Source organism: Rutilus rutilus, assembly GCF_951802725.1.
Source record: "Rutilus rutilus genome assembly, chromosome: 2".
NCBI classification, from domain to species: domain Eukaryota; kingdom Metazoa; phylum Chordata; class Actinopteri; order Cypriniformes; family Leuciscidae; genus Rutilus; species Rutilus rutilus.
Genome location: NC_140210.1, coordinates 2,476,202 through 2,503,691, shown reverse-complemented (window position 1 = coordinate 2,503,691; position 27,490 = coordinate 2,476,202). Strand labels below are relative to the sequence as shown.

At 39.5% G+C, this 27,490-nt stretch overlaps 1 protein-coding gene across 2 annotated transcripts; it reads right to left on the bottom strand.

Annotated features, from left to right (window-relative positions):
- Positions 1-846: 846 nt before the first annotated feature.
- LOC311286673 (sodium/potassium-transporting ATPase subunit alpha-1) lies at positions 847-24,595 on the bottom strand. 2 transcript variants are annotated; one of them, XM_084402932.1, is made up of 22 exons: positions 11,727-11,960; positions 7,719-7,838; positions 7,564-7,623; positions 7,246-7,449; positions 7,031-7,144; positions 6,814-6,948; positions 6,615-6,732; positions 6,263-6,531; positions 5,825-6,133; positions 5,305-5,439; positions 5,027-5,225; positions 4,765-4,940; positions 4,529-4,665; positions 4,291-4,441; positions 3,786-3,954; positions 3,546-3,700; positions 3,332-3,455; positions 3,058-3,203; positions 2,845-2,975; positions 2,668-2,769; positions 2,231-2,322; positions 847-1,857 (listed from the first exon to the last, which is right to left on the bottom strand). In XM_084402932.1, exons 1-22 carry the CDS (start codon positions 11,736-11,738, stop codon positions 1,829-1,831), a joined length of 3,087 nt encoding a protein of 1,028 aa, XP_084259058.1. In that variant the 5' UTR covers positions 11,739-11,960; the 3' UTR covers positions 847-1,828. The 2 variants fall into 2 exon arrangements, with proteins under 2 accessions (XP_084259058.1, XP_084259059.1); XM_084402933.1 differs by lacking the exons at positions 847-1,857; positions 2,231-2,322; positions 2,668-2,769; ... (17 more) ...; positions 7,719-7,838; positions 11,727-11,960 and adding exons at positions 14,277-14,416; positions 14,599-14,690; positions 14,784-14,885; ... (17 more) ...; positions 24,223-24,336; positions 24,491-24,595.
- Positions 24,596-27,490: the final 2,895 nt, after the last annotated feature.

The following is a 27,490-nucleotide window of genomic DNA, read 5'->3' as shown; positions in this document are numbered from 1 at the left end:
ACCTTGCGTCTCAGGAAAAAGCACAAAATGAGCTTTTATCAGCGGGTGGAGCGGATAACACTTCAAAACACAGAGAACACATGCTATCAGGTTTAATGGCGCATCTTTCCGTGAAACGGCAATGGAATGAACTGCGAGTTAATTGCGGGTAATTAAACTATCAACCGGCATCCTATGAACCCAAATAAAACACATGGAAGGTAAATGCAGTTTCAACAGCCTCATTTGAGAGATAGAAAATAGCTGTTACTCAACAGAAAAAGATTCAAGCTCATCCAGGTTTGAACTTCACAATCCCTCTCCAGTCTCAACCCCACCCGACCACATTTTCCCAGCATGGCTCCCAGCCAAAGTTCCCTGGGAAACAGATATGCACCTCAGGGAGATTGAGCTGTTAACCCGGAGCCATCATCCGAAGAGAGAGAGAGAACAAGGGAAGGTAAAACACGATGTTGAAGACTCATGCTACTTGCTCCGAATTATTGAAGATAGAAGTGTTTAAGAATACTTGTATGCAGATATGCACTGATAATTGGTTTTACCGATATTTATTCATCTACTTGATCGGTTCTTCAATGTTAAGTCAATAAACAATCTATGCATCTTTCTCAAAAAGATTTAAAAAAAAAAATACGCATTTACAAGTGTTCATCAGAGTACAAGACAGGACGGGTAAATAATTGAATGCATTACTTGCATACTCAACTTTTTACGTAACATGCAGAATTAAGTTAGACATAGCCCTCCAAAAAAGAAATGAAATGCATTACTGTTTAGATGGCTAAGACATTCAATTATATTCACAATGCATATTTTTATTGTAGTGCATGATCAGATCTATTTAGATATTGCGTCAAAAGCAAAAACTGATTCTACATATATCAGCTATTGTACTTTTTGGTTTTAGTTGTTGGTATCAGTCATAAATAAAGAAAAAACTGAATTGGTCAATCCCTTTCCCTGCCCTCTCGGGTGATTCTGACTCGAGATACTTTGACTGGAACCTTGTTGGACGTGTTTCCGTGCCAGATCTTAGTAGAGTGGGTGGAGAGAAGTGGCTCTCCAGTCTCCTCCAGGCTTGAGACCCGGATTACACTTTCCAAACCCGTTTAAAACACACCCACTCTCATTTAGAAGGATATTGCACTAGAAAATGTTATTTTTCAGTAGCTGAGGCTGTTGAAATGGACAGACGGCAAGAGTTTCTTTCCCTTCCCCACATTTTTAACACTCGTGCACAAACTAATGAAGTTTCCCTTAGAGTAATAAAAATAATAATAATTTACCATGGTAACCACATCATAATTTTTCACCAAAGTTACTATGATTAATGTTATTATTGGGTTTTCTGAAAACATCTTCCATTGCTTTAACGACATTCCATGCATTTTTTTACTTTTACAGCAGTAACAGTAAATGCTTCAACATTGATATTTGTTGATATTTTGGTTGAAACTATGGTTATCATGGTACATTTTTGAAAGGGTTACATATAAAGGTAAAGCACCAAGAGTACCAAACAAACAGGGGCATTCTGGGCATGCACTCAAGCTCCGAGCACTTTCCACATTAAAACAAAAATTATAAATGAAAAACAAGGAAATGACACAAATGTGGGACCTGACTGCAAGTTTATTTTTATATAACACTTTTAAAAACATGTATAAAATTGGTCCGGCTTTGGAAACAAGGCACGCAATGTCTTGATTCACGATCTCAGTGTTTGTATCAAGCATTCCCTATATAAAAACATCCAAATTACGGAGGATAAAATTCCGAGCAGCGAGACAACCATGCAAATAAACTTGTGTGATGCAGACTGAATGCTTTAATAGTAGGTCTCCCTCTCCACCCAACCTATGACAAAGATACAAAATTCAAATTAGTTTAGCAGGACAATTGCATGCATGTAAACGCTAATCTGTATATTGTAAATGCACCAACTTCAATTAACTGAACTGAAAAACATTAGTTCTTTACCAAAACCTAGTGACCTAGGCAGCATTTCAAATCAAACACTGGGCTCAATCAAATATGTTCTTCACTAAGACAATCCCAGAATGCATTGCAACATGAAAAAAAATCCATCTGAGGTGGCAGATGGAGTCAACAGAAATCTTTAAATGATTAAAAATACTAACAAGGTTTTGAAAAACAAGATTTATCTTATTATGCAAATAAAAATGATCTCCGATGTTTTGAGGCATGGTGCGATTAAATATTCTCTTACCTCCTGGGCTGCGTCGAATGATAAGTTTTCGGATTTCATCATAAATAAAGATGAGGAGTGAGTAAGGGAAGGCGCAGAACCACCAGTTTGGTCTGGAGAAGAAAACGTACCAAAATTACAAATCACACCTGTTCTAGACTATAGCTGTTTGATATGCATTACTTTCGCAATACAATTTCTCAATAAACTCTCTCAACAAAATACATTTTCCCCTCAAAATTCATTTAACATTGAGCGTCACCAAACACAAGAGTTTAGTGACTTGCATGAAAAATATTACTAAGTAAATTAATGCAACAAAATTTTACAAATAAAACCGTAAAGCCACTATGGCATAAATGGCTAAATGTGTTGCATAAACTGTCCTGATGCAAAAAAAAAAACATACACTTAATAAAAATATACAACAAATGACCCCAAAATATTGCAAGACTTACTTCAATGGATACATTCTGAGGGCAACATCCATGCCTGGACAGTAGGACAGGAATGCAGCCAGAGCCGTTTCTTCAAACAGTCCAAAGATGAGAATCTTATTCCTGCAAACAACAAAAGTCACTTTATATTTGTTTTGAGCAAATCAAATTAGGACAAATTATTGGCCATCCACTTACTTCATTCCTTGCTGGAAGACTGAGTTTCTTCTGGTCTTGCAGATGATCAAATCAGCCCACTGTACTATTACAATACTGGTGAAGAAGGCTGTGTGGCATGTGAACTCCACAATCTTCCTCTGCTCGTACGTCTAAGATGGCCAAGAACATGAGTTCAGATGGGACTGTGGAAAAACGGAATGATTGGAACATTGGATGATTAAAAACACTCACCCATTGCTGGCCATAACTGTCCTCCAGGTCGTTCATGTATTTGTCGTCCCAATACACTCGAATGCCCAGCAATGACGATGGCAGGAAGCCATTTTCAGCCAAGATGACAAAATATGTGAAGAACCCGGCCAGAGCTTGAATCATTCCTGTGGAGAAAGCAGAAGCAAGGAGATTCAATCATCCAACTTCTTTAAGCAACTGCTTTGCACCAGGGACGCAGAGAAAAGGGACTGCACAAGATGATCGTTTATACTAATAAAATATGAACTCTTACCGATCTGACCGTAGGCTATGCTAATGAGTCTTTCATTTACAAGTTTGTCAGTCTTGGGGTTTCTGGGTTGACGCTTCATGATGTCACTCTCAGCAGCTTCATAGGCCAATGAGATAGCAGGAACCTTGAAGATAAGAGGACAATGGCATTTATGCAAGAACGTGATTTGGCTGACCAATCAAAGAAATAATTACTAGTCAAGTGTGGTGCTTACCATGTCTGTTCCCAGGTCAATGCAGAGAATGGTGACGGTACCCAAAGGAAGAGGGATGTTGGCAATAATGAAGAAGAGGAAGGGGGTGATCTCAGGGATGTTACTGGTCAGGGTGTAGGCAATGGACTTCTTCAAGTTGTCAAAGATCAGACGGCCTAAAGTGGAAGACACGTTTGAGAAATAAGTCTTAAAGTAATCTCTATAATTCCTCAGTCAATTAAGTCCCCAATAACATCATACCTTCTTCTACTCCAGTGACAATTGAGGCAAAGTTGTCGTCCAGAAGGATCATGTCAGCAGCCTGTTTGGAAACATCAGATCCAGCAATACCCATAGCCACACCAATGTCAGCCTTCTTCAGAGCAGGAGAATCATTGACACCATCACCGGTTACGGCTACAATGGCACCCTGTGGACAAACACAAATTAATCTTACACCATGCCAACGACACACCTAAGTTCTTGTCCTAACCAACTACGAATGCAACAAGCCATTTAGTCAATCCTTTGGTTTCTACTGCTGTTGTGTCATGCTGGGTTGCTGCACCAACAGTTAAATCTCACTGATCCAAAATCCTGCTTCTCATAGCTTTATATTAGACTTCAAATATGTTCAGTGTGGGCAGAAGTTACTTGACGCTGGAAACTGGTCAAGTTGTACTAGACAGGTCAAGTATTTACCTCTTATCTTATCAAAACAACCTGGTGAAGTTTTGATTGATCTGAGATCTTAATGGCGACTAACCTGTCTCTGGCAGCCTTCAACGATAATCAGCTTCTGCTGAGGAGAAGTTCTGGCAAACACAATTTCTGTGTGGTACTTCAAGATGTCATCTAATTGCTCAGGGGTCAGATCCTTCAGGTCACCACCATGGATAACACAAGCCTTGGCATCCCTTTAAAGAACATGAAATGAAATGAAAAACTAAATGCAATAAATATCCAGACAAAAACATTCAAATCAAGGAGGAGGAACCCGTTACCTTGGGTTGACCTCATTAATAGGAATGTTCAAGCGAGCAGCAATGTCTTCAACGGTCTCGTTGCCCTCAGAGATAATACCCACTCCCTTGGCAATGGCCTTTGCGGTGATTGGATGATCACCAGTAACCATGATAACCTAGAAGTGCGATTTTGAAAAAAAAAAAAAAAAAAATCAAGATGTTTCTGGTTGTTTCTTCAAGACAACAAGCACTTATTCGCAATGACTATGACGTACCTTGATTCCAGCACTCCTGCACTTTCCTACAGCATCTGGTACAGCAGCACGGGGAGGATCAATCATGGACATAAGGCCAATAAAGCACAGGTTCTCAGTGGGGAAGTTCACCTCTTCTGTATCAAACTGGAAATCCTCAGGAAACTGTTCGTCGGGAAGGTTGAAGTGGCAGAATCCTGTGGAGAATCAACATGTTGAAGGAAAGCGTAGAATGGGCATGCATAGTTTAGAAACGGCATTAAAAAAAAAAAAGCAAAATTACCAAGTACTCTTTCTCCAAGGCCACCAAGTTCCAAGTATGCATTCTGGAAGGCGTCCCTCATCTCATCATCAAGTGGCTGCTCTTTTCCTTGGATCAAAATAGAGGTGCACCTGTCCAGGATCCTCTCAGGAGCACCTTTCATTACCAGCAGGTGATTGGTTTCAATTTTATCGCTATTGATGTTCTTATGGATGGATAGCTAAAAAGGTCCACAGACAGAAAGCGTAAGACATCATAAATTTATCCTAAGACTTGCCCCAAGCAGGAGATGGCTTTACCTGGTATTTGTTGGTAGAGTTGAATGGGATCTCTGCAATCTTGGTGTATTTCTCTCTCATCCCTTTCACCGATCCACAGCAGAGCTCGATACACTTCAGCAGGGCAGATTCGGAGGCGTCACCAGCCACGTCTCTCTGTGAGAGGAAACAGGAAAGCGTGAGAACAAGGAACAGTCTGTCTGTTGCATGTTAAGAAAGACTGCTTTGATGTTCCAGAAAATGCAAGCAATGCAGTTTAATTTGAGGTAACAGTCCAACAAATTAGTCCCATTACAAAACAAGTCAGAATTGGCAGAAATTGGAGGGTGTTTACAGGGAAACACTGTGTTCCAGTCAAAAGCTCAAGGGAGCTCAAGGGGCTAAAACAATCCCTGGAGGCATTGCAGTCAGAACTAAGCACAAGCAGTCAAACGTGGTTAGCAAAAAGTAAACAACTCTCCATTGGCGTCAGTAACATGCAAAACTACTTTGTGAAGATCTGTCAAAAGATTTTACAGTATGACAAAGTATCAACACAGACCTTAAGAATTGCGATACTTTCTTGCTCAGCAAGGAAGACAGCACGGTTGCACAGACCGGCGACACGTGCGAGGGCAGCCCAAGTAGCAGAGCTCCTGTCAAACGAGGTTCCACTCTGGTTCTCTGTTGTGTCTGCTTCATGAATCTGGTTGTCAAACCACATGTGAGCGACGGTCATTCGGTTCTGGGTCAAAGTTCCAGTCTTGTCAGAGCAGATGGTGGAGGTCGAGCCAAGAGTCTCCACAGCTTCCAGATTCTTCACCAGGCAGTTCTTCTTTGCCATTCGTTTGGCAGTCAGAGTTAGACACACCTGGAAATAACAAGAAGGTTAAAGAGTTTTAGATAAATAGATAAAGCGGTTTATCTATATTTGATATTACAAATAATCCAAGTTGTTATTGTTCTGCAACTACACAACTGCAATTATTCTGGCACTTACAGTTACAGTAGCCAAGAGACCCTCTGGCACATTAGCAACAATGATACCAATAAGGAAGATGACAGCTTCCAGCCAAGAGTATCCAAGGATCAGAGAGAGGATAAAGAAGGACACGCCCAGGAAGACAGCTACACCAGTGATGATGTGGATGAAGTGCTCAATCTCAATAGAGATGGGAGTGCGACCAACTTCAAGACCAGAAGCAAGAGTGGCGATACGACCCATGACAGTGCGGTCACCAGTGTTAATGACGACCCCTCTGGCAGTACCTACAAGCAAAACAAATTCCAATGAAAATGGCTACTTTTAACAGACACAAATTTGACTTCCAAAAGGCGTCATGTTTTTGTACCTTCAACACAGTTGGTAGAGAAGAATGCAATGTTCCTGGTCTCAAGTGGGTTTTCATTGGAGAAGTCAGGAGTACGACTCTGGGGCTCAGATTCGCCAGTGAGGGAGGAGTTGTCCACCTGGAAAGGACAAGATTGCTTGTAGAGATGGAATGTGCCAATGGAGAAGACATTTCACCATGATTTAAAATGGTACTTCACTTTGCATCCATGAGCAGAAATGATGCGCAGATCAGCAGGAATTCTGTCACCACCTTTGACTTCCACCAGATCTCCAATCACAACTTCTTCAGCATTGATATTACTCTTCTCACCATCACGGATGACCAAGGCTTGCTACGGACAAAGTGGAAATTCACTTAACACCACTAAAGAAAATAAAAAGATCCTGATAATATGAAAGGATTATTGTCAGTACCTGAGGGACAAGGTTCTTGAAAGAGTCCATAATCTTGGAGCTCTTGGCCTCTTGATAGTATGAGAAACATCCAGTGATCATCACAACAGCAGAGAGCACAATACCCAGATACAACTGCACAGGATAACAGAGGAGGCATTAGGGGTACTGCTAGAACAACAATGTAATCTTAAAAGGCATACCCTTAAGAAACACAAACAGGGTTTTCTCCTTACGTTATCATTGGCAGGTTCCTCCTCGGAGGCTGCCTGGATGCCGTAGGCAAGAAAACAAAGGATGGCTCCAATCCACAGGAGAGTTGAGAATCCTCCAAAGAGCTGCTTGCAGAACTTGACCCATTCTGGGGTTGTTGGAGGTGGAGTCAAAGCATTGGGTCCATCACGTTCCAAGATCTCCTTAGCACGAGCGGATGACAATCCCTGGAGAACGAGATAGGTTAGACAATAAAGATCCAGCCTGAGAGCTTTATGCCATTATTACACTTCAAAACCAGTCAATCTTTAATTTCAAATCCAGTACTGAATCAGATTTACCTTGTTTAAATCAGTGCCATATTTCCTATTGAGTTCATCCAGGGACAGTTTGTGATCATCCTACAACAGTGCAAAAAAAGAACATTTTACCATCTCATCAAAGACTACTGTAATAGTTTTGCCGACAAGTGTTTTGAATCACTAAACAGACTTACCAAGTCCACCTCTTTTTTTAGTTCATCCATGTCTTTATCCTTCTCTTTCTTGCCCTTGGGCTTTGACTTTTTGCCCCCCTGCTCAGAGGTGGCCGCCAGCTCATATTGTTCTCGACCTTCCTGTAGTGGAGCAGGCAAAAGCAAACATTAAATCTCTAACAATAGTATTTTTCTTAAAATGGATGCAACTACTATAATCTGTGAAATCAATTCAGAAATCACAATGTGTGATGCAAGACTGTCATTTTTAACTGATAACATTTATTGATGGGATTGGTTTTTAGGATAGACTTGTAAATGCACAAGAAACTGGTATTATCCAACTTATGTGTGCAAGAGATGCATGTAAAATATTAGCAAGCGGTAACTTAGTGCTGATTGCACAATCCGAATGTGTAGTAATTAACATTTAACTTGAAGGACAATTAACCAAGTGACCTCTACTAGTGTTAAGCAACAGTTCTTATCACAACGGCATTCTGTGAATACAATAGGTGACTCATTGTCTAGGCAAGCACATGAGCCGTTAAATGAACCACTAAAGTATAAAGCACGTGATTGCTAGTTTGCATTTGAACCAAGTTGATTGTCATTTTCAGTCAGCTCAGTAATCAACAGGCTCTTTGTTTGAAAAACGATGTGTCAATTTACTGAATAAATATGCAATTATACGTTTTTCAGTATACTGAAAAGAGAAAGTCCACAGCATGTATGAGCACAAAGACAGTAAAAGATAGTCTAGTTTCAGAAAATATCTAACCTACAATCTAATCTAATCAAACTATCTAACTTTGTGGCATCATAGACAGTCAATTAACATACAACTGACATCTTTGATGACTACGGATCATCTTACAAAAGATATTTATCTCATCATGAAATCTATTTGGTTTTGGTTTTTGGCAGGCCCTGATAGAAATCTGCAAGTACATCGGACTGGATATTTTTTGTACATGAAAGCAACAGCTGATGCAAGTGGCCACAAACAAAGAACTCAACACATGTAGTGCTCAACTGAACATGACAGCTTACTTCAGCGCTCTTTCTCGTCTGCTTATGTCTAGTCATCAGGTTCAATATGCATGTGCACATGTGAGTGGAAAATGTTAAAAGGTTGAAAGAAAGTGAGCCAGAGGGTGAAAGATTAATCAACCATGGCAGAACCAACTCATATATGGTCACATTTGTGAGAGAATATTCTATTTGGATGCTACCATGTTAATATTCTTCCAAATATTTCCTACCTTGCACATAAGCCAAAATCAGTTCGCTCATGCATATCAGTCCTATCATACTGGGACTTTGCCCTGTTGCCATTGGAAACAGAGCCACACCTCTAGACCTGTGAATGGGTTAAGTCACGTGTCAGACCCAACACTCTTTGTTTCAGAAGTGACGAATGAACAGAGGAGGGTGAAAAGAAAACATGGTGTACAAACTCCTCCACACCAGTCACAGGTCAATTAGTGCTAAACTACAGCTTTTCATAAGCTCATTTCAGTTTAGGAGCACGGATAGAAAATTAACAAAAAAGTACAGTAGGGTCCAAGAGTTTGCATTTTAATAACCAACCTGACATTAAAGATTATATTTTTTAGCATTAAAATTATTTTTTTTTTTTATTAAAAAAAACTTTAAACTTCAGAATAAATAGAATATTCTCTCACAAATGTGACCATTTATGGTATTATACATTCATAAACAAAACCTGATGATCATGCATAACTTGAGAGGTTCCAAAGAGCATCTTGATTTTCAATGAATAATGAACATCAAAGGGTCACATGGTCAATGACACTCATTTAACTAGTCGCCTACAAATATTAACATTTTCAAAATTCTAAAAAGTGACAAATTACGGATTTTCAATGTAGTCGGACACTTTTGGAACCCAATGTAGTTTTAAAATGTCAAGATAAACATCTATGCATTCTGGAAAGTTATTTCTTTCTCCATTCGTGGAGGATAAGCAATGCTTTAGAATGGAGTTTAATGCATGTTACTATACTCAGAGTACCAAAAAAGGTAAGGGGGCCATGAGACAGCCTGTCGGGGTCGGCAGCCTCTGTCAGATAGGATTGTCAATGACAAAAGGTCTCACTAACACAGAGTGACCGATGAATGGAAAGAATGTTAAACCCTTGGGAGACGGAATGTCAGTCTTAGCTTATATACACACTCGGGAGAGCGACTACACAGCTGTGGTCAACACCTGATGCTGGTCCTAAAACACACAGTATACTAACATTTATGTATGAAACAATACTTTACCCTAACTTCAAAGTACCGTACAGTATAGTTTAAATACTATGTATATGAATACAGTAACATGGCATACGTTTTTGGTACTACCACACAATGCCATCTACAGTACTTTAAAAGGTTAAATTAGCACATATATATATGTCAGTTCACATTCTTATTTCAATATGACCCACATCGCAAAATAGACTAAATGCTGTTATTTCATTTCAGTCTTTTGTACACAAAGACAACAACCACCCAGTGTCTGCAGAGGCGAGACATCTGCCCCATTGCGGTGGGATTTAATGGGGCTGGGGGCGTAGCTCAATGCACCAAACCCAGATGAAACATGCGGATGGCTGTTTGCTCTCCATCACATGAAGCATCCTGGGACTGAATGCATAATTTACATTTACACTGGTGCTCAGAGCCTCACATTAGGGAGTGGTATTCAGCTCTTATGCAATGCCACTGCATACTGGAATCATATTAGGAGTTAATGACCCCCCCCAGGAAGCAAATCATAAGACTATGACTGAATGTGAAAAGAGAAATGGAAATTTAAGCGTATGTGATATTTTACAGCGATTAATATCCATTCACCTGGATTGCAAGACACACAAAAACGATGCCCCCATTTATTTTAAGTCAAGCATTTGTTGAACCTACTCAGCCTGAGATAAAGATGACAAACAGACGCGATGAGAACTAGTCCACTAACACGAGACAACTTTATCGTGTCAGCTACACCCTCAAATGTGACATGGTTTACTTGGCGTTACTGTACGGTCAGAGACAAAACATGAACCACAACATCACGCCATTACATTTGTACTTCAAATAGTTAAACTACGCGTCGCGTTCATTTAGAGGTTTTTAAACTATCTCGTAGTTTTAAATGTAGCAGTCTGACGAAATAGCTCGTGGTAAAAGGGAGTTACCTGTTCATCTTGTGTAGGAGTTGCATGAATAGTCATATTTTATGGTTAAACGATACATTGAGATTTTCAGTATACGGGTAGTTTAAAACGAGCAATACACGTGCTAGTGTTTTGTTGAAATAAAAATGTGGAGTGTTTTTTAAATACACAGGTCTTTCATCTGGAACGGTTTAAAGGGATATTTAGACTCTTAAGTGGATGTATGTCAAGATTTTGAAACAATGTATCTACACCGAATATTTAAAGTAAGCGCGGCGTTCCATTTCGAGGTTTACGCGGTTAAATTGTTACAATGTATCTCGAGGTTTCGTTAGTCAGAAACACGTTGTCGGCTAGATGTAAAGTAGAGGTAAAAAGCTGAAGATTTTTCTCAGAGCTGCTAAACGTAAGGGTTACACTTAGCTGTTCTCTTATTAGTTCAGCAATATAAAAGTCACGAGACTGACTTTATCTGCTTCGACAAACAGGCCATGCAACATCGCGGCCATATAGGAGGAAGTTTGACTGCTACATTCCTGAAATCTTTGTACTGAACCAAGAAAGTCTTAAAGGGGTACTTGACTCTCTTTTAAAGCCACAGACCTAAAACCTGTTGCTCCATCCGAGAATACAGACTTTTTATATGGATTAGACGGAACCCTCGCGCACATTTCATTCATTTAAACCAACTAATTTGAATATTCGAACTGCGGAAGTCTCGCGCTCTGGGAAGCCATTTGGAACTCTTTACAAAACATTCGAATTACTTTGAAACAACCTGTTTGAACACGGACATTCCAAAACAGCCTTTAAACATTAAACGACAAAACACGTTCACACTTACTCCTCGTCCCATTTTGCTTCTTTTTGGTTAAAAACGACCACCTGAGTTTCCAAAAGAAAAATCCAAGTTTTCTTTAAAAACAACAAATTAAAAGTCCCCAATCCCGTTTCCTTTTTATTCTGGGCTGGTTTTCCTTGGTCACCGCTGGACTTGTCGTTCAACCCGGACACGCATCCAAGCCGCGTTACAGTCTCTGAACATTCAATGCTTATATATACAGTGGGGTTTTTCACTGTGACGTCTGCCCGGATTGTCATGGTAACGCGGAGGAAAGGGGCGTGGTCTGCAGGGGAGGCTAGATCTGGCCTGGGGGATTGTGTCAGACTTTTACCTCTGAACTTTGATCACGTTGAAAAAATGCTCATGAATCTCTTCTCCATATCAGAGTGAAGATACTCTTTTTGTTTTATCTTATCTTTATGAAATGCCGGTAGTATATAAGTACTTATAAGTACCCTTGAAATCTTTTGAAAGTTACTACCCTGTTAGAAAATCCAGTTTGAGATTTTAGCTGTGTTTTACAACATGCTTTCTAGCTGGTCATGTTCAGAAAACCAGCTGGTTTACTGCAGGTCTGAGATGGTCTACCAGCATGTACCAGACCATCTACAATCCTGTTTATCTATGATTTTTCATCTCTTTAATCACTACATGGTTGCATGCAACCCTGGTTAAAATGTGTTTAAAAGTATTAAACTATTTACTATTAACAGTTAAAAAGTATTAAACTACGTACTATTAAACTATTAACATGGCCTTCTACTTGTGGTATGTGCTTAGACAAGCGAACGTGATCATGTTCATGGTGTTAATCAGTCTAAAAATCACAACTTGCTTGGTTTTTCATTGTCTTATAACCTACATACAAGTGCAATTTTGTCAGAAAAATACATTTTGCAAATTAAAAAGCTTGTGTTCACTGTAAATAATATGAATGTTGTTGCATTTACTCATTTATATGGGTTAATATAGTATTAAGATACCATGCACTAATTTGAGCTCAATTTGTCAGGCTATTTTTGATCTTATTTCATGGTCATTATATATGTTTTTCAGGATTATCTTCATTAGAGGGATTATGCTCATTAAACACATGTATAGTGTGTGTGTTGATGATGGAAATTGACCGGTTGAATTGGTGCCTGTTGTAGACTGCATCTTCAAAGTAGGGGAGCTAAAAATATCTTGCATTTTATTTACAAGCTGTGGGCTCTAGCCTATAAATGTGTTGTCATGGAAACTATCATGTCACCCCCTAATTTTAGACTAGAAGTACGCCCTCTAGTGATAGTAGTGAATTCTGATGCGCCTGATCACGTGCTGTGCCTTTGTTTCTTTTCTGAAATGTCAATAAAGCATATTTTAAATTCTTGTTGCTAAGTTAACTTTTGCTTTTTAGATAGATTGTTATTGAGCATTAATGTGTTGAAACTGAGCATTTGCTTCTCTGAGAGAGGAGTTTTAAAATGTGTCAGATTGAGATAAATCACTAGTAGGCCCAATGATGTCATCATCACAAGTGTTTTTAATCATGATGGAATATTGCATCAGTTTCTATTGTTCTTAAATTAAACTGATTATAGTTACTAGAGACTGCCACTACCGTTGGTGTTTTTACACCTGAAGAAGACATACAGTAGTTGAATTAATCAATAAATTGATTAAAGCAGTTTTCCTATCAGGAATGTGATTTTTCTGGTTTTACATTTTATGTCTCTGTGAGGTTCAATATTTGATGGTTGGCTTCAGTGATTTGTACACTCTTAAAAATAAATGTTCTTTATTGGCATCGTTGGTTCCATGAAGAACCTTTAACATCCATGGACTAAAGTTTCTTTATAGTGGAAAAAAGGTCCAAAATGTTTTTTTATGATTAAGGTTCCATAAAGAGCAGTGATCCATAGAACAATAATTTTTGGTTACACAAAGAACCTTTCAGCGATCAGTTCTAAAAAGAACCTTTTTTTTTTTCTAAGTGTGAAGAGCATTTTAAAAATCTAAAGAACCTTTTTAAAAAATGAGAACTTTTTATGGAATGGAAAGATTCCATAGATGTTAATGGTTCTTCATTACTACGGAGCTCCTAAAGGGACATGGTGATTAAAAAAAAAGATTAAAAAAAAGATGGGAAGAGAAATAATAAGTTAATGCTTTTGCGTTCTATCTTTACGTCTTTGCAAGTGAAAGCAAAGTTTCTCGGCAGCGCACAAAAGTTTTTTGCGAGTGAAAGCAAAGTTTCTCGGGGGGAACGCAAAACGGTTTGCGAGAGAACGCAAAAGCATTGACAAATATTTTAGGGGCTCCATAAGAACCTTTATTTTTAAGAGTGTAAGAAAAAATGGATCTTTTAAGAACTGTTGACTGAAAGGTTCTTTGGAACCTTCATTTTTAAGAGTAGAGACACAATGCTCACAGTCAATACTCTTAGGTTACCAAGAACTATAAAAAGAAAATGAGTAGGTGAAATCATGCTATCTTGCACATATAAATCAACACTTCATCTGCATCTTTTCAGATTCATAGAGCACACTGAAGACACAAAACCAAACACAATCTAAGTTCACAGGTTTATTGATTGAAAATGACCAGATTCTGAATCATTTTGAAAATATCAAAACGAATGTCTTCTTGCATGTGTTTGCGACATAAAGTCTTCTTGTTTCAGTAGTATGTTTCTTTTTCCACCCATCCTGAAACAAAACAGCACAGATATTAGAGCCAGTTCATTCTTAATCTCTCAAAGCACTGAAAAACAACAAAACGCTGTTAGGAAAGTTATCAGAAGTCCCATTCAAAATCCAGCGTTAACAGATACTTTAGCTTTAAAATGAAAGCAAACATAGTTGATATCAATGTCGAAGTCTGTTATTACCTCCTGGGCTCCGCCTAAGGATATATCTTCTAGCTTCATCATATACGAAGATGAGCAGCGAGTATGGGAAGGCACAGAACCACCAACATGGTCTAAATCATAAGAACAATGTTAGGTGGTTAATGGTTTTCCAAAGTCTGCTATATGTTATAAAAAATAAAGATTACAATTTGAAAGAAACCTACTTGAGAGGATACATTCTCAAAGCAACGTCCATGCCTGGGCAATAGGACAGGAACGCTGCCAGAGCAGTTTCTTCAAACAGTCCAAAGATAAGGATTTTGTTTCTATGAAAGAAAAGTGGTGAACATCATGGCATGGCCTTTTAAAATAACACTTATTACGCACGTTTACGTCTGGACCCTTTGTTTACACACCTCATTCCCTGCTGTACAATGGAATTCCTTCTGGTTTTACAGATGATTAGATCAGCCCACTGCACAATCACAATACTGGCAAAGAATGCCGTATGGCACGTGAACTCCACAATCTTTCTGCGCTCATACGTCTAGGAATATAAACAGATGAGCAATATTAACATGATTGATAATTCACATTTGCAGACATCCCACCTCTCCCGTAAGGTCCGGGACTCTCCCGCATATTGATATATTGCAAATTATATACAGGATCCCTGAAATCGAGCATGAGAGAGAGAAGCCTTGTTTCAATCTAGTATTACCAAGACAGCAACATAGTGTCGGCCCAGATCCGGGCCACATCTGGTACATGTGGATTCCATGTGTACCAGATGTGGGCCGGATCTGGGCGAAACTATGTTGCGATCTGGGTAAGGTGCGTTTTTGGTGATCCAATCACTATTGGTCAGCCAAGAAATATTACCATTTTCACCTGGTATTATCGGAAATTCGTTTTTGCTTGGTGGGATGTCTGCATTTGTTGTTTAATACAAGTTTTTGATTTATAGAGTTGTGACACCTACCCATTGCTGGCCATAGCTGTCTTCCAGGTCATTGAGATACTTATCATCCCAGTTGACTCGAATTCCTATTAAATCGGAGGGCAGGAATCCGTTCTCGGCAAGAATTACAAAGTAGGCAAAGAACCCTGCAACTGCTTGCATCATACCTAAAAATATGTATGATGACATTAAAATTTAAGTTAGGAGGGTCTGACAATAGATTCAATTAATTGTGTATAACCTGCAATTAAATGCAAATATTTGTTTGTTGTATGTATTTATGTAATACTTAGTATTTATTTTTTAAACTGTAGTGCATTCCATTTTAATTAAGTTATTTAGATTTTCTTTAAAAGACAGTAGGTGGCGCTGTTCATAATTAGCAATTACGAAGTTGCATTGACAATTTTAATGTGCTAAAGATATAGCCACCCTTCCTGGTTGTGCGTCATGAAGCCGTGGTTTACAGTGAATATAGAACAGCTAAGCTTCACTCCACGTCATACCTAACAACAACGCCATAAATTCACTGTAAACCACTGCTTCTTGAGGCTTATTGCGTTAGGGTATGTTCACACGTGTAGTTTGGTTCGCTTGGTTTGTTTGGTCCGGACCAAAAAAACATTTAGTCCTGGTGTGCCTAGCGTTCACATTGGCATTTTAACGTTGAACCTAAAGATACCGAACCTAAAGGCATAGGGATGTCGTATATTTCAAGACGGAACTTACCGAACATCCAAAACAATGCTGTGTGCTGGGCTAAATGTGCTCGTTGTATGTGCGTAGTCAATTGATGGTATTTTGACCAGCTGAGAACTCGCAAAGAGCTTATAAAATGTGTAAAGGCATCAAAACAGCGGCAGGAATCCCTCCGTCACACACACAAATGAAGATCTGCTGCGATGAGACGCGGTTCTAATGCCTGTACTGAACTGCGATGGGCAACATCACGAATATGACGAGAAAAAACAGGTATCCTTGAGGATTCTGTCCTTGTTAGGGTCCTTGTGACATTCAAACCGTGTTGTGTTCATATTTCAGTCGAACCACACCAGAGTTCGTTTGGAAGTGGAGCGAGACCCATCTTTTCAGCGGTCTCGGTCCTCTTGTTTGGTGCGCACCATGGTTCGTTCACACTTATTCAAATGAACAGCACTAACACAGCAATCGCACCAGGGTTTGTTTTAATCGAACCAAACATGCAAAGTGTGAACACACCCTTAATAAGTAACAAAGACTGCTGCAATGCATTAGTACCATCAAAGGTGTTTTTTGCTTTTTGGTGATATTTTGTATGTTGAGCATCCATGCTAATTCTTTTAAATGCTATGGTTAGAGTAAATTAGTTAACACTATTTAAGAACAATAAAGTTATTGTTTAAAACCAGGTCAATTAATGAACATAGAGCTAACAGGTATAAACATCTGATTAGAATAACCATGCTCTTACCGATTTGACCGTAGGCCATACTGATTAGCCTCTCATTCACCAGTTTATCTGTTTGAGCGTTTCTGGGTTGTCTCTTCATGATGTCACTTTCAGCAGTTTCGTAGGCCAATGAGATAGCAGGAACCTGTGGAAACATTAAAGAACGAATCAAATGCAATGCAAGTGCAATGACAATTACAAGGTTTCATTCTGTGCATCCATGCATTGCCAAGATAAGGCCACATTTTCTAGTTGGGACGCTATTCATTGGCATCACCATGCGATTATCTGAGAAAAAGCTGGGGAAGATCTGTAAGTTGGTTTCTTTTAAAGATGGTGGAAACCATGATCCAATGAATCAGATGTAGAATAGAATGACATGGTTCTAAGTTATTAGCAAAAATGTGTGTCAAACGTTGAGCTGTTGGTTAAGTTAAATTAACATGGTTAAGTCTCTTCGATCAACTGAGCCCACAATGCTTTTGAGAAATGCAGCCCAGATTGTTTATAGTGATGAACAGGAAAATAACGATCAATGATGCAAAGAGAATTCAATTCTGCTGTAAAGTAGCTCTAGACAATAGTATCATTGTTCAGCAGAAGTCAGTTAAGTGTTGATTCAGTTCAGTTCAATATCTGTAAAGTTCATCAATTAAGAAATTAGTTCAGTTCGACTGCAGAAAACAGTCATGTCATCATCCAGTTCAGGTCAACTCTCATCCAAATGATCAATCAGTGCACCAAATTTCAATTTCAATTTCAGTTTCAATTTCAATTTCAACCCAAAGAAGAAGAGAAAAACTAATCTATACAAAAGTTGTATATGCACCTTCAATGCTTGACACCCCTGATTCTCATGGACAATATTCTACACACACAAAAAAATGTGTCCTTTCACCTACCATGTCTGTTCCCAGGTCAATGCAGAGAATGGTGACTGTGCCCAAAGGTAGAGGAATATTAGCAATGATGAACAGGAGGAAAGGCGAGATTTCAGGGATGTTACTGGTCAGGGTGTAGGCAATGGACTTCTTCAAGTTGTCAAAGATCAAACGTCCTAAAATTGAAGACACATTTTAGAAATAAGTCTTAAAGAAACCTTAATAATTCCTCAGTCAATTAAGTTTCCGATAACATGTCATACCTTCTTCTACTCCAGTGACAATTGAGGCAAAGTTGTCGTCCAGAAGGATCATGTCAGCAGCCTGTTTGGAAACATCAGATCCAGCAATACCCATAGCCACACCAATGTCAGCCTTCTTCAGAGCAGGAGAATCATTGACGCCATCACCGGTTACGGCAACAATGGCACCCTGATAAGAGCAAAAATATCCATTTAAATGGTCCCTGTTGGGTAAAATCATCTAGCATCAACTAGGATTGGATAGATAACGGTACCTGTCGCTGAAAACCTTCCACAATGATCAGCTTTTGTTGAGGAGAAGTTCTGGCGAACACAATTTCTGTATGATGTTTCAGGATATCATCCAACTCATCTTCACTCATATTCTTCAGTTCTCCACCATGGACCACACAGGCCTTAGCATCTCTAGAGGCACACTTTGTATTAGCAGACATCTAGAGCAAAACGTGTTGTCCATAAAGTTTTTGTTTGAGATGGCGTGTTTACCTTGGATTAACCTCTCCAACAGGGATATTCAAACGAGCAGCAATGTCTTCCACAGTCTCGTTGCCTTCAGAGATGATACCAACACCCTTTGCAATAGCTTTAGCTGTAATTGGATGGTCACCAGTAACCATGATAACCTGTAATAGAAGATTCTGAATTAACATTTGATTAACTGAATGTCATTGCAGCAAGAGCGCAAAGGTGCAACATATTCAAACTGTGGATCTTGAATCAAGAACAACATCTTGATTCAAGACCCTTTACAATAGCCTTAGCTGTAATTGGATGGTCACAAGTAACCTGCGATAGAAAATATAATGCTTGATCATCTGATTAATTTACTTTAATACAGGTACAGTATAATCAAGCCATCAGTCTTGAATCAAGGTGAAGCAACACCTTGATTCCAGCACTCCTGCACTTGCCCACAGCATCTGGTACAGCAGCACGAGGAGGATCGATCATGGATATAAGGCCAACAAAACACAGGTTCTCAGTGGGGAAGTTCACTTCATCAGCATCAAATGCAAAACCCTCAGGAAACTGGTCATCAGGGAGGCAAAAGTGGCAGAAACCTTTGAGAAAGAACACAATCACTAGTGTGCATAGTCATCGTTTTTTATGGCACATGGAACTTCATAAGGTGGCTTTACCCAGCACTCTTTCTCCAAGACCTCCGAGTTCTACATAAGCATTTTGGAATGAATCTTTCATTTCATCATCCAAAGCCTGCTCTTTTCCTTGAATCAAAATGGAGGAGCATCGATCCAAGATTCTCTCAGGCGCTCCCTTCATTACCATCAGGTGCTTAGACTCTGAGGAATTGAGATTCTTGTGGATTGAGAGCTGGAAAAAAAGCAGATTAGGTGTTGTTATGGCGACCAGCCAAATCTGCAAATCTCCAAAGAATACATTAACAAAAAATACCTGGTATTTGTTGGTGGAGTTGAAAGGGATTTCAGCAATCTTTGTGTACTTCTCTCTCATTTCAGTGACTGAACCACAGCACAGCTCAATACACTTCAACAAGGCAGACTCAGAGGCATCACCAGCAGTTTCTCGCTGCAAAAGATTGATTAAGTTATTTTACTAACAGAGTCTTTACAAACATATATTTACTGCTGGACCTCTAAAAGTCTCTCTAATGGTAAAACATCTAGATATTTCCCTAAATATCCTAAAGTTAGAAATATTGAGAAACTCAAACACACCTTAAGAATTGGGAGATGGCTCTGATCAGCAAGGAAGACGGCACGATTGCACAAGCCAGCGACACGTGCAAGAGCAGACCAAGTAGCAGAGCTTTTGTCAAACGAGGTTCCACTCTGGTTCTCTGTGGTGTCTGCTTCATGAATCTGGTTGTCAAACCACATGTGAGCGACGGTCATTCGGTTCTGGGTCAAAGTTCCAGTCTTGTCAGAGCAGATGGTGGAGGTCGAGCCAAGAGTCTCCACGGCTTCCAGATTCTTCACCAGGCAGTTCTTCTTTGCCATTCGTTTGGCAGTCAGAGTTAGACACACCTATATGAAGTTACAAATTCAGCAATCATTTTTGGCTCAAGTGTTCTAGAAAAGAATTTGAAAAGTTGATAAAGTTGACTAAACAAGAAGCATAACGAAAGAAGCACCCTGACTTACAGTTACAGTGGCAAGGAGACCTTCAGGTACATTAGCGACAATGATTCCAATCAGGAAGATGACAGCTTCCAACCAACCATATCCAAGAATCAGAGAAAGAATGAAGAAGGACACGCCCAGGAACACAGCTACACCAGTGATTATGTGGATGAAGTGCTCGATCTCTTTAGCAATAGGTGTTTTTCCACCATCCAGGCTGGAGGCAAGAGTGGCAATACGACCCATGACGGTGCGGTCACCGGTGTTGATGACAATCCCTCTGGCAGTACCTATTGAATATTGTAACTTTTAATTACATAATTAGGGGTTCAAGCGCAGGGCTGAAACCCAATTGTATTTTTAGAATTTCCAAGGATCAGTATTCTCCCATAAAAGTAATCGGGTAGACCAAACCATAAGTTTTACAGACTTGAAACTTTGAGGGATAGTACTTACCCCATCTACAACGTCACCAAAGCTTGCCCCAATCAGCCTGATCAAAAGTACGGATTGGCTCATTACTCCTAAACATTTTGTTTCAGGCTCAAGTGTCTTATATCGTTGTAATCCTTGATCCTCAAATCCAGATTCGATTGACACCATGGCGAAATTTTCGGGTATTTTGGATTTTTAGAAAAACCTACTTTTGTGAAGTAGTCCTAGGTTTTACTCCCAATCGGAACCAAACCAGTGTATGAAGATTCTCTGGAGTCTGATTGTAAGTAATTTAAAAAAAAATTGAAATTTTGATTCACGTCCATGGCTAAAACGGCTATCCCTCTTGTGGATCCCTACTTTTACTAAAACGGCTCAGTCTGTGGTCATGTGAAAAAGGATGTAGCGACTGGCCACTTTGTGGCACTATAAAACAAAATAAAAACACAAAAATGACAGTAGCTACACAACTATCAGAACAATTGAAAACTGGCATGCGGTGTCTTTGTCCAAGGTGCCGCAGTTGTCTACGAGGACATTCGCGCATCTCAAAAACATGGCCACCGTCGGCCAATGATGTTTGAGCATCTGTCAGACAAGGTTAATGTTTTGTCCTTGTCTGTTAATGTTTTGGTTCCGATCGGAACGAAACTCGCTGGGCCTGTCTGACTCACGGCCCAAGAGGCCTGTGAGAAATGTGAAAGAAATCAGCCATCAGAGGGGATTGAGGGCGCCTCTGGATTGTATATCACGCCATTTTTACACATGCCCACGACATTCATACCACATGGTAGAACTGGTAGAACAACTTTCCCTCAAGAACAACCACTGTCAATCGGATTGTTCGTTAAATATTGGAGATTATTTCAATAACCTACTTTCGCGAACTAGTCCTAGGTTTTTGGCTCAATCTCGATAACTGTTAAAAAGCTTTAAAAACATATATTTCCTTAGTAAATTCCCTGTTTTGGCTTTAAATGGTATTTTCCATCTATGAAAAATAAAACATAATACCTTTATATGCATGTGCTTAAAGGCCTTAAAGCACTTGAACCCCCTTAATTGCTGCTTGCAGCTAGCCTATATATTTCTGTCATTGTTTTTGTTATCCAACAAACTTTAGCTGTCTTATCATTGTACCTTCAACGCAGTTGGTAGAGAAGAATGCAATGTTTCTGGTTTCCAGGGGATTTTCATTGGAGAAGTCAGGAGCACGAGTCTGGGGTTCAGATTCACCAGTGAGTGAAGAGTTGTCCACCTGCACAGAAGGAAGGAAGATTTCCATGAATATCCATGTTGGTCCAGGCTTGTTTATGCTGGTTAGTACTGGTTTGGTGTTGGTCTAGCTCAGGGGTGTCCAATGCTGTTTTACCTCTGTAAAACATTGGCCCACCAGGAGCAGGTTTGGACACCCCTGGTCTAGCTGGTAGACCAGCATAGACAACCTGTTCACCAACAAAACCTTGGTTGACTTGCATAGTAACTAGGGATGCACAATATATCAGCCACCATATCGGTATCCGCCGATATATGTTATCGTTATCGGCCCAATAAGAAAATTTGGCTGATATATCAAAGCCGATAAACAATGGATTATTTCCTTTAGCTGAGATACTTCAGATCCGCACTGTTCGCCATGATGGTTTAATTTGAACTGCTTGAAATATGATTGGAATCACTTCAAAGAAGTGAAAATACATTTCTGTGCACCGCAAGTCTGTCATATAGACTACATAAAATTATAATAAGAACATTATAATTGTGTGCTTGGGACATGGCTTTTAATGGTGAGACTTCAGGCTCTAAAAAACTATATAAAAATTTGGATTTAGATTTATCTGCCAATATATCAATTATATATTCAAATATAAATAATTATCGGTATCGGACAAAGTTTTTATATCCGTGCATCCCTACTAGCAACCAGTTAGACAAAAAAAAAATTGTTCTGGTTACGCTACTTAAGAAGTCTGGTTGCTGGCGACCAGCATTCTGGCGTCCAGCATTCAAAACACAACATATCTATGCCAGTCTTTTCAACAGTATAGGAGTATGTTACTTTTGCCATTCTAATGAGCTTTAGGTCTTACCTTGCATCCATGTGCAGAGATGATACGAAGATCAGCTGGGATTCGGTCTCCACCTTTGACCTCCACAAGATCTCCAGCGACTACCTCCTCAGCATTGATGTTCTTTTTCTCTCCATCACGCACAACCAGGGCTTGCTACAAAACCAGAATGTATTAAAACGACTAGTTTTTTTGTGAGAGCTAAAATGGCTATCAGAATAATTTTTGAATTCCAGTACCTGAGGAACAAGGTTCTTAAAAGATTCCATGATCTTAGAGCTCTTGGCTTCTTGGTAGTATGAGAAGCATCCCGTGATTATGACAACACCAGCAAGCACAATCCCCAGGTAAAGCTGCAAAAATTATTCAATACAAACAAATAAGTGATGTTTGTTGAGATATTAACTATTTATGCATAATTAAGAGAAGACCATTTTTGCTCCATAGTACATTGTCATTAGCGGGTTCGTCTTCGGAGGCAGCCTGGATTCCATATGCCAGGAAACAAAGGATCGCACCAATCCACAGCAGCGTTGAGAACCCACCAAAGAGCTGTTTGCAGAACTTGACCCATTCTGGAGTCGTAGGAGGTGGGGTCAGTGCATTCGGCCCATCCCGAGCTAAGATCTCCTTTGCACGGGAAGAAGACAAGCCCTGCCAAAAATGATTTAAAAAAAAAACGAGTCAATGAGTTGTCGCAGGGTACGCAAGCTCAAAACAGAAGCTGTGGATTTTATAAAAAAAAAAAAAAACATAAATATGAGACTCCAGGTAGATATTTTGTAATAACTGAAAGGGGCATGCTGTCCTTGAGGCGTTGGAGTGAAGTGAAGGTCAAGGTAGGGCAGAGGGTTTGGTCCAGGTAGGGGCGTAGCTAACAGTCGGACACCACCCACTGCCCTATGTCCGGGTTTGCTTAGGACAGCTCGAATAATATTAGGCACATAGGTTTCAGATCCATAGTTACATAAGTTGCAAGTGCTTGAATTAGAAGTTTTCCATTACAATGTATAATCTTCTGTTTCCAATACATATGATCTACTGTTTCCAATACATAACTACTGTTTTGCCTTGAACATGTCTTCTGTGATCTGGTTAACATCTTAGACAGGCGTCATATATATATAAATATATATAAAAAAATATAAAAAATGTTTGAGTAAAAGCGCTTTGATTTGACAGAAAAGAGCTTAATATTACATCATTTCAATGATTTATTTATTCAGGTTACTAGCTGTTCTTTTTAAAGGTAGATGATAACAGTAATCATTTATGCTCATCTGATCAGATAAAAGATGCATTTTAATTATTTTAGATGCAATACGTTTTCTCAAAAGTGTCACTAAACTCACCCTGGTCAGATCAGTGCCGTATTTGCGGTGAAGCTCGTCCAGCGTCAACTTGTGGTCGTCCTGTGGAAATGAAAAGAGCCTTGAAATCTCAGTTCCCCACATTATGATTAAATGGAGTGTTAAAAGTATGTGAATGCAATGTGTATTTTCTAAATGCACTTTTATACACACCAGATCCACTTCTTTTTTAAGATCGTCCATGTCCTTCTGCTTTTTTTTCCCCTTTTTTGGCATTTTGGCTCCATCCTCTGAAGTTGCCGCCAATTTGTACTTGTCATTCCCCGTCTATCAAGAATAACAATACTTTGCATAAGCAATAAACACATTACTGATTTAAAAAAAGCAGAGCATGAGATAAAATAAAAAAAAAACACAACAAATGGAGCAACAAGAGCAGGAAAGCAAACTGGCAAGTATAATAAAAAAATTGTCCACTCACGCCAAGCCCCATTTTCCTCGTTTATTCCAAATCAAAATCTAAAGCTTATGGATTTTAAATGTCGTCGTTCTCCTGATAGCCTCTCCGGAGACAAAAAGCTCCTGTGTGTCCTAGCCAGGTTCACAAAATTTATACCCCGCCAACTCACCTGTTTCAGGGAGGAGTTTTGAGGAGATTAGGGAGGAGTTTGGCTGCTGTCATCGAGCTTTAACATTTATTCAACCTTCATCCAAACAGGTAGGTCATGTCATTGACACCAAGATGAGGAACTATAATAATCTTATTACTAGACCTGTGGTAGTTTACACAACAATTTACTAGTATTTAAAAAACCTTCACTATGCACTGATTTGTCTTCAACATGAATCATTTATTTGCCGATGATCACGCACCAGCTTATTTATGACCTTTGGCCACTGCTCCATTTCCAAGGTAAGTGATGAATGACTGAGTAAACTGTGTCCGTTGGCATTCAACACCCAGTAATAAATCTGATAGATCAAACTACGTTTGCACACGGCCACAAACGTATCTCAAGAATTCTGAATGTGAGTTTAGCATAGGCTTTGTCTGTGTTTTGTAAACTGCTCCCTATCTTTTCTCTGTCAACAGTGGATTAAGTTGAGTCCATATTTATGCTTTTCAACAGCTTAGCACCACTTATATGTCGGTGAGCATGGTTTGCACATTTCCTTTTGAGTTTGCATCCATTTGTTTGGTAAATAGTCCAGGAAAACCAGGAGCAGCTGGAGCCTGTTAATGACAGCATGCTTTAGGAAGAAGGGGATGAAGTGTGCAGATATTCAAGGTGAAAACAGGGTTGTGGGAAAGTCAACAGTGACGATCAGCCTTTCTGACAGTCGCAGAAAAGAGTGGTTACATTTTAATATCTTTTTCCTTATAGGTCTGGCACTCATTAACTTGATTGGATCATGAAATGGGGCTTTAAAATAGATACCTAACCTGTTTTAAAGAAGCAGTTCCAGTCTCTGAAAGGAAACATTATATACTAAAGTAGGCGGTCTGTGACTTAGCAGAGCTGAATAATCGAGAATATACAGTGTTAACTAGTGCACTAGTCTTTGAAAACAGCCATGCCTGGATCAAATCAGGTAACAGCTAATAATATACCCGTAAACAGCGAAAACTATTATTTAGCGATCCGGTTCCAGTGCTTCATCCCATGATTGGTGTGTCTGACACAGGGATTATTGACTAAAAGAAAGGATGATGTGTTGATGATGAAGTGGCTCATTCTGTGAAGGGGGAAGGGCTCGTACTGTATCTCTCTGGCACACGTGATCACAGCACTCGCTCTATGGTCACAAATGCAAACGAACCTCGTTGCTCAAAGGCCATCTAATGCTGTAGTGTCTGGCCCATACAAACATATAATGTGATGTAACAGTAAATTAATTACTTTACAAATGAAAGGTGCTTCATGTTATTTGATTATTATGGATTTTGAGAGATTCAAACCATAATATCGTATAATATAATACAATGCTCAACCCAAAAAAACAAAAACAAAAAACACACACATCATGGTCATTATTTCAGGATGACAAAGCTGTCAATTTCCATCAACAGGTGGAGAGTGCAACACACACACACACACACACACACACACACACATTATGTTTTCGTGTTTAATTAATGGGGACTTTCCATAGACGTAATGGTTTTTATACTGTACAAACTGTATATTCTCTCCTCTTACACTAACCCGACCCCTCATAGAAAACTTTCTGCATTTTTACATTTCCAAAAAACATCACTTAGTTTTCCTCACCAGATAAAAAAATGGATTTTGGATATTGCCATCTTTGTGGAGACATTTTGTCCTCATAATGTAGGGTTTACCTGAACCACACACACACACACACACGTGTGTCACCCCAAATAGAGAGTATTCCAGTCTCTCTGCCACTTCTTTATTTTCACAATGTGAATGTCAGCGTTGTAAGTGCACTCTTCTGCTCATCAATGTGCAATAAGCAGTGTGGAGTGTCTCTCTCAGGCACGCAGCTGTGAGTGTGGAGGGAAATGTCAGACACTGAGAGAGAGAGAGAGAACGAGAGAGAATAGTAAACATGACAACTGTGAAAGAAGGCAGTGTCTCTGGTTCGCACGGCTCTCTGTGAAGAACACTGCAGAAAGCAGTATGTCACTTCTAGTATGTCCCCACAATTCAGCGGCTTTATAAAAAGAGACCAACCTTAGGTCTGTGTTCCACAGCATTCATGAACCATTTAAAGGGATAGTTCACCCAAAAATAAAAATTCTGTCATCATTTACTCACTATGGAAGTCAATGGGGCCCATCAGCTGTTTGGTTACCCATATTCTTCAAAATGTCTTCGTTTGTGTTCAACACAAGAAAGAAATTCATATGCATGGAGGCTTGGCGTGCAAAAATGAATGAGGTTCATTCTCGTGTTACGCATCACGTTTGAGCTTCAGCAAGAACCAATGAGGTTCATTCTCGTGTTACGCATCACGTTTGAGCTTCTGCAAGAACCAATGAGGTTCATTCTCGTGTTACGCATCACGTTTGAGCTTCAGCAAGAACCAATGAGGTTCATTCTCGTGTTACGCATCACGTTTGAGCTTCAGCAAGAACCAATGAGGTTCATTCTCGTGTTACGCATCACGTTTGAGCTTCAGCAAGAACCAATGAGGTTCATTCTCGTGTTACGCAGCACGTTTGAGCTTCTGCAAGAACCAATGAGGTTCATTCTCGTGTTACGCAGCACGTTTGAGCTTCTGCAAGAACCAATGAGGTTCATTCTCATGTTACGCAGCAAGTTTGAGCTTCTGCAAGAACCAATGAGGTTCATTCTCGTGTTACGCAGCAAGTTTGAGCTTCTGCAAGAACCAATGAGGTTCATTCTCGTGTTACGCAGCACGTTTGAGCTTCTGCAAGAACCAATGAGGTTCATTCTCGTGTGACGCATCACATTTGAGCTTCAGCAAGAACCAATGAGGTTCATTCTGGTGT

Excerpts from the sequence above, each read along its gene's own strand:
- LOC311286673 (XM_084402932.1), bottom strand. Across the intron at positions 7,624-7,718 it reads TAAAAAAAGAGGTGGACTTG|GATGATCACAAACTGTCCCT; the intron begins GTAAGTCTGTTT and ends GCACTGTTGTAG. Across the intron at positions 5,440-5,824 it reads AAAGTATCGCAATTCTTAAG|AGAGACGTGGCTGGTGACGC; the intron begins GTCTGTGTTGAT and ends TTCCTCTCACAG.